Genomic DNA, 13,919 nt, shown 5'->3' with positions numbered 1-13,919 from the left:
GAACAGATTAAAAGGTGGGCTCTTTTACATACCTGCCAGTTTCTTATCTCTTTTCATTCGCCGCTTCCCTGCTTCCCCGGTGTATGTACTTCTTTTTTAACTTTTCCGGGTTTTTCGAACCGGGATGATGGCGGGAAAGAGGCAAGACGGCCATCGTAATTGCGTTTCACCAGTTAGTGATGCGTGGTGGCTGAGGTGAAATGCAAAACAGTCACTGTTTACTTACAATTGCAGCACCACCCAAACGCATACACGCACAAATACTCAAACATACACAGTCAGACACGTTTCCTCAATTCAATCCAAAACATGAAGCTGAAGTGAAATGAAACACAATTCTGCCAGCTTTAGCTGTGCCACCACCATCATCAGATCAACGCACGCTTCTTCAGCTGGTGGCGGAAAAGATCGGATGGGGGATGGGAAGATCCCTTCTCGACTTTGACATGTGGTAAATGTTTGACGAAGAAAAATGATTGTCGAAAATTACCATTCTGACCAGAACGCAACGACGACGACGACGACGGCGGCGACGGGACCCAGTCAGGAATTACTGTGCGGCACATTATTCATCGGGCTCGTTTCTTTAAAAAGTTGTATTATAATTCTAACTAAGGGCGCGAGATAGAGAAAACCGAGAAATCGAGCCGAATATCAAACGCAGCTCGTCATCATCTTTTTTTGGCGGCCGTTTTTGGTTTTTGGTGTTCATTTATACTGCAACCTTTGCTAGAGTGGAAGGAAATGGCGGAAGGTGGTGCATCAAGCGGTTGCAAATTTTTAAAAAGTCCTGAAAGCGATCGTCCGAGATTACGTTCCGTTCCGTTCCGTAAAGTGTTTCTCTTCTTTTAAAACAGTTCGGCTCGCGATGTGTGTGTAGTGATATTGGATAATCGCCTGGAGCAGCAAAAATGTACTCTTTGGTTCGAGAAGCAAAAGCAAAAATCTGAATGCAACTCCGAAGCAAAGAGGTGGAATCTTTTTAATGCGTTTCAGATCAACGCAACTGTTCCGACGAAGCCCTGGGAAATCTTTTTTTTATGATGATTTTCAGTAATCAATCAAATTCAACCAAAAGGCAGGAATCGAACTGGCACCACTCAAATTAAAATTTGTATATGAATACGAGAGTAAAACCCCGGACGGGATTTAAAGGTTCTTACCTGAACGGTGACGGTGGTTTCGGTGCTCTGAACGCCATCGGTAACGCTGACCACTAACCGATAGGTATCTTCGGTTTCGCGATCCAACGCATCCCGCAGCTTCAGCAGACCGGTGTCCTTCTCCAGCAGGAACCTGTCCGTGTCGCCGTTCACCAGCGAATATTCCAGTGCGCCGAGTGTGTCCGGATCGGTGGCGGTTATTTGTGCTACCGTCTGTCCTACGGCTAAATCTTCCGACGCGGAAAATACCAGCGGAATGTCACGAAATGTCGGTGGGCTATCGTTCTTGTCCAGCACATTCACTCGAATCTGCAAATAAAAGAGTCGGGGGGAAAAGAAAGAGATAATTTAATAACAATAGATTACTATCGGTATTGGGGGCTTGTTTCTTGAATGAAACGTTGTGCTTTATAATTTGGAGTGATTGAGATTGCTGTGCCAATTGGGGTGGTGGTCCTCTACCCCCTCCCCGGACTGACTGACTGATCACAGTAATATGGTAAATGGTGTAAACACAATATGGCAGATGCGGTAGGTACTACACTCTCATTGTGGGTATATGCATGCAAACGCATTGGTTACCAAAATTACCGCGCGTCCATTGTGTTCGGGCCGTAAGGGATGATCGTGACCGAGCCCTTCTGTTAAAAGGTTGCTGGGGTGTGATTACGAGGTCCTGACTATAGAGTAATAAGCAATGGTAATCATTTACAGAAATGGCTTCGATTTCACCAATTAGTGGTAACGGAAATCAATGCCGGAAGCGATGAATTTTCGGAAGGTTCGGTATAAAACAGAGTTTGAAAATGATACAACAAGTGTGTAGCAAAGTATGAAGCACACTGAAAACTAAGCCTGATGTTATGATATTGCAAGTAATGAATTCTCAAGCTGTTAACATTTTGGTCGTTCTAACAGTTAAGAGATTAAAATAGAGCTGAACAATGGTCTTATGACATCTAATAGAAAACTATTTCTGCTGTCAAGGAGAAATGATGTGAACATGTGCTGTCATATTTAAAAAACTTAAACTTATATCAGAATACGATTTCAGCTTGATGCTTACATCAAAATAAGATATCTACTTGCCGTAGTTTGGATGTTCGACTTTGCTTGGGTAGCCCTTCTTGGCATCCAAATACATCTGGCAATAGCTGTAAATTGGGCAGTCGTCTTATCGAGTCAGTATCCAAGTAGGCCTTTACGCAATCGTGACCCTCGATATGCACATCTATCAAGCAGTAAACAAGTGTGTTGGACGGTGGTGAAATAAAGCCACACAATGGCGAACCCGCTATATGTATTTAGTGCTGAGAAATTTAAAGCTGCTAAAGCATACCAGATGAATCGGTTGTTTCGAGAAATCTTGACTAACGATTAAGTTAAGAAAATAATAGGTAAAACTAGAAATCAGTTAAAGTGTTTTCGAAGTGGACGAAAAAAACGTTGCCTGCTGTGGCATCGACAGAGGTTACCACGACCTTTTTCTATACAGCAACAGTAAGGGAGTATCAGTTATGGCAAGAGCTCCAATTATGGCATCATTGGAAAAAATACACTTTTATCAAACAAAACCATTGTATTCATTGTTACAGCTTTAAACGATAATGCTTGTATTGATTATTTTGGATCCCTTGGAAAGTTTTATAAAAGTCGTATATGTTATTATTATTTCATATATTTCATTAGACTACTGGCTCACAAAATCACGTTTCAAATTCAAGAAATCATCGGAACAATATGTACAATAAATATTAATATTAAACTTTGTAGGAAAATTTAATACCTGTAGTTTTAGTAAAAGGAAAAAGATAAACACCATTTATCCGATATTATTCGTTCATGTACCACGGTGTGTCTAAAACCATTATCAACAAAAAATGACTATAAATTTGGCATACGGCATTCGAAAGATACAGTATCCAAGCATCTCCTCAGTGAATTTCAAAATGATCCATCGAAAGATTCGAGAGATATGGCGATTTTAAGTTTTATAACATGTTTCATAAGGCTACCAGCAAACACCCACGGGATTGGTCCTATCTTATTCACAAAAAAAAAATTCACAAGAAAAACCGTACCATTTAATTATACAAATATAATGTACAAAAGGTGTTATTTATATGGTGCGCGGAAAAATATGAAAATAGGGTTGTCTACCTAACGATAACTATAACGTGTAAATTATATTTTTTTAATAAATGTAGGAATGTTTACTTAAAAAAGCCATATCTCAGAAGTTTGTTTACTGACTCTAATTGTTTTTCATTACTTAACTGGAAGACTTTTTATCAATAATTTTCTTTCAGAAGAATACAAAATAGAGTTGTCTATCTCAAATAATAGACAATATAATTGATCTCAACTATATGTATTATCATCATTTAGTGAATGTTTTTGTGTTAAAAATAACAGTCCATTTTTATTCACTAGTTTATTTATTTATTTTCATTTTTCATCTGACCCATATTGGTCTACACGAAATTTAATGTTGTTGTATGGGAAAAGCCCATTTCAAGGTTCACTTCGGAAGCAGACCTCGAATGCGCGTAAAAACCCATCTTCTTTTCGCACGTTTTTTCTACAATTACAATGATCTGACATTACAAATTAACAAAATTACATACAAGGTATACAGCATTGCGATAACATTACAGAAATATTTTCACATAATCTTATAAGCTAAGTCAATCTCCTAAGTCTATGCTTGAAAACATCACTAGAAACATAAAAATCGAAATAGTCATACACACTATTGAAAACATTACACATCGCCCTTATGGGTTCGTTCTGACCGTACTCGGTGTGCTGAAACTCTTGTCTTAACCCATTATTGCCCAACTTATTTTTCACGCGCATCACAAATTGTGTTTTCCGATCGAAGAAAAATGATGTAGTCATTCCAGTAAAATTATTTTTGTACTCAAAGTAGCTGATATAATAAGGAACAACCAGTGAAAATTTAAGATTGATCGGTTAAGCGGTTCCTGAGATATCGTGATGGCCGCGGATGATTTTTTCAACAAAATACAACTCCGAGATAATCGAGTTTTACTGTCGGTGCAGCGTGTCAACGGTCTAGCGTATCAAACGCCTACGAATGGTCAATGGGTATCGGTCTATGAATAGCTGTAACTCAAGTTGTAGTATTCTGATCTTAATGAAACTTTGAGAAAATTTTCCTCAGCGTATGTAGTTTTAGAATATCTAATTTACAAAAATTCAATTTTTTTCATCCTAACAAAAATGTGTAAACCCTTTAAGGAAAAATTGATTAAAAACAAAACATAAACACTGGTTAAACAACTCTAACTTCTCTAAACATATTCTGCAAGAGTATATGAACAATATTAACTCTTTGATAATGCCTGTTCTGCGTTATTAATTGAGTAATAGGAGTTATTCTTAGCACCTACTATATATAGTAGGTTGGGCAATAATGGGTTAAGACATATTCCACGCACTTGTATCGCTTACCTCATGAAAATAAATCTGCTAATATAAGTAAAAGTTGTTCTGAAATATGTTGGTATAGGTTTAAGGCTCCCAAATCATAGATATATAGAAATTTTTTAAAAGAATGTTATGACGCTCGTCAATAAAAACCAGTAATACATTTAAGACTCGTTTTTAATAATTGAATAGATTTTCCCGTACCACACCGGTATGTTCGTAATGAAATTATTTTGGAGTAATCTTAAATGCCATTTTATTGTATACATATTGTACAAAGATTTCATCTTTGGACGCAGATTTTTTGAGTGAATGGATTGCCGGATAAAGGGGGGGGGGGGGGGTAAAAATTGACCATTTTGCGTTGTCCCCTAACGCAAAAATCATGTTTTTTTCAATTTTTCACGAAAACAATGCACGATATCTATGAAATATTTTCAGAAGCCATTAGTACTCATGAATACCTTTCTAAAAATGTGCTATTTGTATATAACAAACTTTGAAATCGTTCTTTCACAGGAGTGCACTGAAGTGTTGTCCCCTAACGCTTTTCGTTACAGTATGGTAAATCCTTCTGCAGAGATACTTTGGGAGCCTACAGAACAGGATATCGACATAAAATATATAAGCAACCTATTTCAGAAATAGCGCAGCCATGCAGTGGTATGAGTGTCCTAAGGGGTGGAAAGAGAGAGAGGGGTGGTTATGCCATTAAGGCCTACCTTATAATATCGCAAAATATTTTTATTACATCTATCAATGGATGAACTATCTAAGGATAAATAAACAATTTCAGAACAGGGTTCAAAGATATGGAATGGAACGCAATATGCCAAACAAGTATGAGAGCGCAAGGAAGAATTTGGTCATAGGGAATAACACTCACTTGTCCTCCTTAAATATTCTTTCAAATTGACGGGATAACACTGTTCAACACACGATCGGGGAGCAGAACAAAAAAAAAATGGCGAAAGCTTTGGGTCCCAGGAAACCCCTGGTGAAGAAATTTTTGAAAAAAATTGGAACCGGGCTTCACAGTTTAAAACCAAAGTTTGTATGGTGAACTAGGGGTGTTCAAGAGGCAAGATATCAATAAAAATGGTCATCTTAAATTTTCGCATAAAGTCTTACATAAAATGCTTATTACATCGAAAAAGTAATCTACGCAAGTTTTTAGCGCAATCGGACATCATTAAGGGGGTGCGGCGTTTGAATATTGTTTTCATAATATAAGAAAAAATCCGGGAGTACATGCAATGTTGAAAATCGAAAAAAAAATTGTCGAAATATGTCTAAAAATAGCATGAAACGTCAGCATTTAGTCTCAAAACAAACGAAAACCGCTGAAAACAAATTATAAAATTTTTTTAGATCCAAGAACTTGGAAATTTTTGAAAAAATGATTCGAAAATCGAAAATTTTACTGTAATGCCTTACAATTGAAAAAAAAATTCCCATCGAACTAGGCTTGGGAGCAGAACAAATAAAAAGATGGCAGGGATTTGGGATTCCAACTAAATAACCGTGGAGAAATTGTTGGAAAAAAATTGGAACGGGACTTCACAGTTTATAATTATTGACCACTTGGAACGAACCATTTTCTTCTACATGCACCTAACATCGTAGTTTTACACAGCTATATAGCATGTTAAAGTCAAAATTTTATCGAGGATACGCATTTCTCAGAATTCGTAAATAAAAGATACAATTTCACGAAATTCTCCAGTTTGCTATCATTTAGATAATTCAGTGACAAGCCGGCCAGCTGACCCATAAGACCGCAATTTTGTGCAGATTTTTAACAATTTTATTATACTGAAATATATCTAACTTTTCCAAAAGCTGCGTCTTTCCCTTCTTTTCCAAAAATTACGCAAAACGGCTACATTTTGATTAATTTCCGCAATCATAACTATTAAGTGTCTTCTTGCAGATCTATGAGTAGAAACGGTTGAACAAACGCCAGAGGTTGAACTGAAAGGGCGATATTCTATTTCGAAATCTTTACTTCAACCGTATTACTGATTTTTCGCGACGTTATATACAATATGTAAATATCATAACTGCTTGACTGAGTACAATCGTTTGACAGTCTTACTTTTGCTGAGTTGGTTCAGTGTCACATTTGTTTATTTTTAACGCAACAAGACAATAAATATTGAACCACCCTAATGACGTTTTTTGATCTGCCCTAATCAACAGTCAATTTTATTTTCAAGATTTTATAATGTCAAAAAACAAAGTCAGCGCATTAAAATTGCTTGAAAAAACTTATTTGGTCAACAAAATAAAAAAATGTTGAGTCACCCTAGTAAACAGTTAATTTTATTTAATATATTTTCCGATGTCAATAATGTATTCAACTTACCAAAACTACTTGAAACCACCCTTTTCGAACCATTAGAAAGTGGCGATTGTGGTCTACCATTTCTTCTATACCGGGCCACACTGTGGTATGCGGTGTGGCCTGTTCTCAATCCATATTAATTTGATTTCTAAATATCATTTGTCAAATACACATGAAGGTGTAACTAGAAATACATCTAGTTTGGCATTTCAAATCTTTGTTTTGAGTTATTTACATGTCTAGAGGTAATATACTTCGCTTTGTTTGAGCTTCAACAAACGCTTCGGTCGCGTTAGGGGACAACACTTCATATGCGACCGTTTGTGTTCATTTTGGTGCTGTCCCCTAACGCAGCGTTTGCAAACGGTCGTGAAAAAAATTTCATGAAAGCACGAAAATCTAAGTATACAGTATTGTTCTGTGACTATCGATGATCAAATTCCTAGAACAAATGGATGCTCTAAAGTTTGAGATAGAGCAGGTTTTTTGATAAATACAAGTGTAGGTTGGAAAATCAATATTTTGCTCTGTTGTCCCCTAACGCGACATTTTCACCTCTCAGAATGAAATGACAACCTGAAAAACATCGAACCCATAACATTAACGTTGTGTTAGGACTTTTAAAGTATTCAATTAAGTGTTTTGAGCGTACATCGTAGGATTTTTCAAACGACAAGCTGTTAACAGTTGCATAATGCGTGCAAACGTTGTCCCCTAACGCTGGAATGTGTCTTAAAAAGTTACGTTATCTATGTTAATGTTGATTTGTGAAAGAATATCTGGGGCATCCATTTGGCCAGTCAATATTTTCCCAACAAATACCGCTCTGAATGTATTTCGCCTTTTTGCCAGAGTTTCCATATCGAGCAGACGACAGCGATCAATGTATGGTGGTAGCTCTGTTGGGTTACGCCACGGCAAAGTTCTAAGAGCAAAGCGGAGGAATCTTGCTTGTACTGCTTCAATTCTGTTAGTCCAAATGCTCGTATAAGGACACAAAATGTCTGCGGAAGCTTCCAGGACAGACCGAACAAGTGCAAAATACAATGCCCGCAGACAATATAGATCAGTAAACTTGTTGGCGATTCTTATTATGAAGCCAAGGTTTCTATTTCCCTGTGCTATAACGTGAGAGAAAGCATCTAGATGTCGCTGAAGTTCGATGCAGTCCTCTATTGACCGCACAATGAGAAAGAGTTTGAGATCATCAACATATACGATTTTGCACCTTGGGGGTATAACATAGCAGACGTCGTTGAAGAATAAAGAAAAAAGCAACGGTCCGAGATTGCTCCCTTGAGGTACACCCGACAAGTTGATGAAGCTATATGACACGTTACTTCCTAATTTCACAGACAGAGAACGATCTACGAGATATGATTTAAGCCATCCTGTAAAATTTGATGGAGCACCCAGCCGCTCGATCTTTGCCAGAAGAAGAGAGTGGTCTACACGATCGAAGACAGCTTTAAGATCAGTGTATATAGTGTCCATCTTCGATGTTTTTAATACAGTACAATGTAAATTGGGCTAGATTGGTGGTTGTTGACCTGCCTGCAAAAAAGCCATGTTGGTCCTTCGATATGTATGCTTTGGTCTCACGAAAGAGCATATTTCATACTAGGATCTCAAACAACTTTGATCCAGCGCAGAGCGAGGTTATGCCACGATAGTTCGCAACATTTTGCTTATCACCTTTTTTAAAACGGGAAACATTGCTGATTTTTTCCAACAAACGGGAAAGAATGATTGCGACAGTGATTGGTTGAAGATTAGTCGTAAAGGTGTACACAATGCGCTTGCGCATTTTTTCAGTATAATGGAAGGAATCCCATCTGGCCCCACGATGTAGAGGACTTTAACTTGCTTATGGCAGTCAGAATGTCTTCGTCAGTAAATTGAATGTTTCCAAAAATGGTTACATCGCGAGGGACATCCTGAAGGCCACAGTCCACCTGAGTTGAGCTAACCGATTCATTTTTAAACACACTCGAGAAATGTTTTGCGAACAAATTACAAATACCGCTAGGAGTATTGAACGTTTCACCTGCGAGGAACATACTGGAAGAATGCCCATTTTCTTTACGTTTCCCATTTACAAAGGACCAAAACTGTTTTGGGTTTCGTTTTAGGTCCAATTGGGTTTGTGCTACGTGTCTTGAGTAGAGAAAGCGATTATATGTTTTATAGCTGTTGCTGGCTATAGTGAACTCCCTTTTTGTGATCGGGTTTCTTCGAATAGTGTAATGTCGCAATCTTTTCAGTTTACGTAGCCGGTTGTTGGACCATGATGGTTTTGTTCGGGGACGAGGTACAGGCACATGTATACTGAAAAGCTGTTTTAACACCGGTGAGAGTTTTTCTACGGCAGCATCTACATCGATCGCGAAATTCAAGAAAGTCCCCTAGTCGATTGTTTGTAGTGAGTTATGAAGCCTAAAGAAGTCAGTCTTCGAAAAGTTGAACTCCCTGACATGCTCCATCTCGTCATAGAGAACCAGCTGCGGACAAATCTGATTTACCAGAAGTGGAGGATGATGTGCGTCTACAGCAACTAAAGGCTCAAGTGCCTCTGATACGGTACAGTTCATTGAAGCTTCTTGACTGCATTGCTGTGTACTACAAATTGTGGATATATGAAATGTTGAAACTATCACAGTCGTGATTCGCTGGTTGGACAATTTTTAACAGGGGCCGCTTTTTAGTTGGACCTTCGCTAGTTGATCCATTGTCGAACTAAAAAGCATCTGAATGTCAAATTCTTTCGTTAAATTTATTTAGACAGTAAAACTGACGATAGTTAGTGACGTGAACAGATGCATTTGTATTAATAATATCCTCTTTGACAAGTTTTTGACATCTGTCAACCCAACCAGCGAATCACGAATGTACAAAATTTCCAACAAAAACCGTACCATAACATAAATCGATCTGATTCTGCAAATACTTTAACATTTTTGAAAATTGAATTTATGATTTTATTTTTCCACAATTTGTAGTTTGCGTTCGTTGCATTAAACCAATGTATAAAAATCGATAGGTCATCGTTTTGAATATAAAAATTTAAACTATGTAATGATAATAAATATGTTGTCTATAGTTTGAGGTAGGCAACCTTATTTTATATTCTTTTTAAATAAAATTATTGATGAAACGTCTATCTGTTCAATAATGGGAAAAATAGAATCGGTCAACAAACCACTGAGATATGGCCTTTTTAAGTAAACATTCAAGCTTTTATTCATTTTTTTTATTTATACGTTATAGTTAACGTTGGGTAGATAACCCTATTTTCATATTTTTTCACTGCACCATATAAATAACACCTATTGTACATTGTATTTATGTAATTATATGGTAAGGTTTTCCTTTTAAAACCGCGACACGTATAAACGATTTAAATAGTCAATGGACAAACATGGCTTCATGCTTGATATCTGGTAGAAAACCCATCTATGACCGCATACCGCATTCAAATCGTTATAAATTTCGATTCCGTCAATGAAATATTTTCAAACTTTCAGCGGATATACTGGATTATTATACCTTTGGAATGCCAAGTACCAAATAATTAGACAATTTTTTTGTTTATAAAGATAGGACCAAACCCGTGGGCTGGTAGCCACTTGAAACGTGTCATAAAACTTCAAATCGCCATATCTCTCGATGGATCATTTTGAAATTCACTTAGAAGATGCTTGGATACTGTATCTTTCGAATGCAGTATGCCAAAATTATGGTCATTTTTTGTTAATAATGGTTTTAGACACACCGTGGTACTATTGCTACAACTGGTACACTGGACTATCCGTGTTCTTCATTCCGCACCGTGCGAAAGAAACTTTAGAGTATTTTACGTAACAATTTAGGGCGAAAAATCGGTGGTGAAAAATGTTCGGAAGGAACAATTAATAAGTGTATTTAGAGCATACAGAAAGGTGAAATAACGTTGGATAAGGCCTGCAAAATTTACGGAACTCCAAGGTCCACAATTCAATACCGAATGAGTGTAACTAAGTGGTAAACCATCACAGAACCTCGGTCAGCACTCACTAGAAAGGAAGAGGATAGTATTGTATAGGGTGACCATATCAGACGAGTAAAAAACCAGGACAGTCGAAAGGGACTGCTTCCCCCCGTTATCTCTCAATCGACATTGCCTTTTCCGCATGTTTTCGGCAGTTAAAAAATTCTGGTATCTGGCAGGCAGAGCTTCGACAGTAATAAAGTTCTGGGAGTCTGGGAGGAGGAGCTCTGCCAGACAGTCTTTCATCGAAATTCGATCACCAAGAACTTTTTCGGATTTACACAAAGGCAGTTCTTACTACACCATCATCAGCGAACGTCTGTGCCTGACCGGCGAGGAGTTTTCAGTACTAAAAACACGACATTAACGTAAATCAGAAACATCAGCGATCCCAAGTAGCTTCCCTGTGCCATGCCTTGCAATATCCAATGACAACCATTATCTCTCGATTTGAGAGCTGCAGAACCTACCGTTGTTACTAAAAAATTCTCCGTTTAATCGATTGTTATATGAAAACTGGCTGATAGCTTTGTGTAAATAATATCAGTTTTAGCCCGAGCTTGAAAAAATTGACATCGCTGCGTGAACATGAAAGAAAACAAAATTCAATTCATGCCCGTCGCGATGAATGAAATGTTTGGTTCGTTTCCCTTGTCATTCGTTCTCCCGACTCAGCGCATTCAGGTTCGGACATGTTCGGGTTAAGAAGCAAACAGATTTTTTTCCATTCTACCTATGTGGTGCAAAAGTGCACTAGATATAGGTTATGCAGTTCACTTATGCTCGAAAAAGTAGAAGATGCCAGATTCTGCCTTCAAACTGTGCACATAAAACAAATAAATGCTTTGGTGGATGAAGGAATTTATATTTCCTCTGCATTCATTCCATTCTGCATGAAGTTTCTGTCAGTTGGGAAGTTAAATAATGAGGGAGGCGGTGAATCTGAATTTTGGTTTCGGTATATACAAGCAGAAATAAGTAACTGATTTTGAAATTTCGCAGCACTGGTTTGAGCGCGACATTCCATACTCCCTGTTATGTAGGATACTTGACTCGACGGTTAGTCTCTGTTCAGCGTCCAGGCATGAAGACATGTTAATCGTCCATTAGCTATTTCATTTATTTGACACTCCCCAATGCATTACCTGAGCCGTGGATCATTTAATATTATCAATGTGTTAATAAGAATAAATAAATCGAATTTTATTGTATATCCATCGGGTCTTGTGTACGCGATTTGTTACTTTGCGTAAAGATCATATTTCTTGTTGATGATCTATTGACTTCAATGCCTCTTGTTGCTTGTGGATCACTTAGTCCGCTTTCTCTCGGTTTATCGTTTTCGTTCATGCTATCCTCGCTGTTAATGTTGTATGGGCTTTCACGATTACCTGGTTTGAGTTGTTTGTGGGGCCTACGGGTCACGATCGCGTATCCGTGTTCTTTGTTGTTTACTTTATTATCGGTGGTGCTGGCAGTTGATTGGGAAGTAGTGGGCGCATCACCATGATCGTTCACGCTGTGCGTAGGTTCTGTTGTTCCAGTATCCGTTGGTGCCTGAGCTGCAACTCCGGTGGTTTGTGATTTAGTTGATGTTGATGAAAAGCTGTGTGATGGGTATGCTTGCAGTTGATATTGCTTCGTTAGAGGTTTGTGTACATGGCTTCTCGTAGTGTGTCTTCTTGTGTAACAACGTAGGACACGCAGGGGTCTGTCCTTCATATGCGCACAGTGTGATTTGAGATTTGGTCACGCGTTTTGCTTTGAATTGAAAGTTCAGATATGAAGGAATAGGTTCCGTCACTCACATTCTCACGAAACAAACACCGTTGGAAATACATGGAAAAGTTTTCTCCAGGTTTCAAACTGAAAGGATTCCACCGTTACGTATTCCGACATGATGGTTGTAATAAATTTATTAATAGTACCCAGGTGTAGATCGTGCAAACGCATATCAATCTTATCATTGTCAATATAAACGGGTATCTTGGTCCTAACATTATCATGCTCAACGACGTATTGCATGTTGTCTTCCATAGCGTAGCTTTCCGTTATGGCCAATGTTTTAAACGTTATCAGTAACGAGTGTGGTGGGCTTGTATAACGACAACTTCCATTAGTCTAAACTGTATTTGCAAATTTGCTAAAAACGATCGTTTGATTCACTGCACTGTTAACACTGTACTGGTATCAACCCTGTAGTAATTCCATGATCCCCAGCTCGAGAGAGCGTCCAACGAAATTACTCCACGATAGTTGCTATTTTTCTTTTTATGGAATGGATTTCCAGCAAAACGAAAAAAACCACTAGCAAGAGAACTCAAGTAGAAGCAGAAGCACCAAAACACCGATGTGTCTTTTCAGAGGTACCAAAGGGAATTCTTCAGGTCCCGGATTGAAAGACGATTTAAGCCTAGAAGAAGAGCTGGTAACCATTGTTTCATTGATATTGACGAGGCACTCTTGAGAGATTAAAAAAAAAAACCAACGGAAGGTACACTTGAGAGATACGACTGTATTAAGTTTTGTTTGTCGCATTCCGATTGAGGATGAGTATACGTTGCAGTTATGGTTGCGGTCGGTCGTTACTGCGATCGGGAGCATAGTGAAACGCTGAACTGAATAGAAATATATTAGGCTTACAGGAGAAAAACCAGGACAAATCAAGAATTTTCCTCGACTTCCCAGGACACCAGGACAGTCAATGCAAAACCAGGACATGTTCTGGGAAACCAGGACGTATGGTCACCCTAGTATTATATGCTGGTTAGACGGAATCAAGGAAGTTCGAAAAAAAACCCGAAGCTTGGGGTCCCTAAAAACCGTGGTGAAGTTATTTGAAAAAAAAAAATAAAATGAAACGTACCTTAACGGTTTAAAACCGATGTTTATGTGGACTTGTTTCTTCACTACGGTTTCATAGAAAACC

General features: G+C 38.1%; 1 protein-coding gene across 2 annotated transcripts in view; it reads right to left on the bottom strand.

Moving 5' to 3' along the window:
• Positions 1–13,919, bottom strand: part of LOC131683165 (cadherin-related tumor suppressor) — a 505,933-nt gene that overhangs the window by 223,960 nt on the left and 268,054 nt on the right. For both annotated transcript variants that reach the window (XM_058964996.1, XM_058964997.1), the window contains exon 4: positions 1,164–1,472. In XM_058964996.1, the coding sequence (XP_058820979.1) occupies positions 1,164–1,472 (309 nt within the window). The remainder of the gene's footprint in view (positions 1–1,163; positions 1,473–13,919) is intronic.

This window comes from Topomyia yanbarensis, chromosome 2, assembly GCF_030247195.1.
Source record: "Topomyia yanbarensis strain Yona2022 chromosome 2, ASM3024719v1, whole genome shotgun sequence".
In the NCBI taxonomy this organism is placed as follows: domain Eukaryota; kingdom Metazoa; phylum Arthropoda; class Insecta; order Diptera; family Culicidae; genus Topomyia; species Topomyia yanbarensis.
This window is presented reverse-complemented; position numbering and strand designations above follow the sequence as displayed.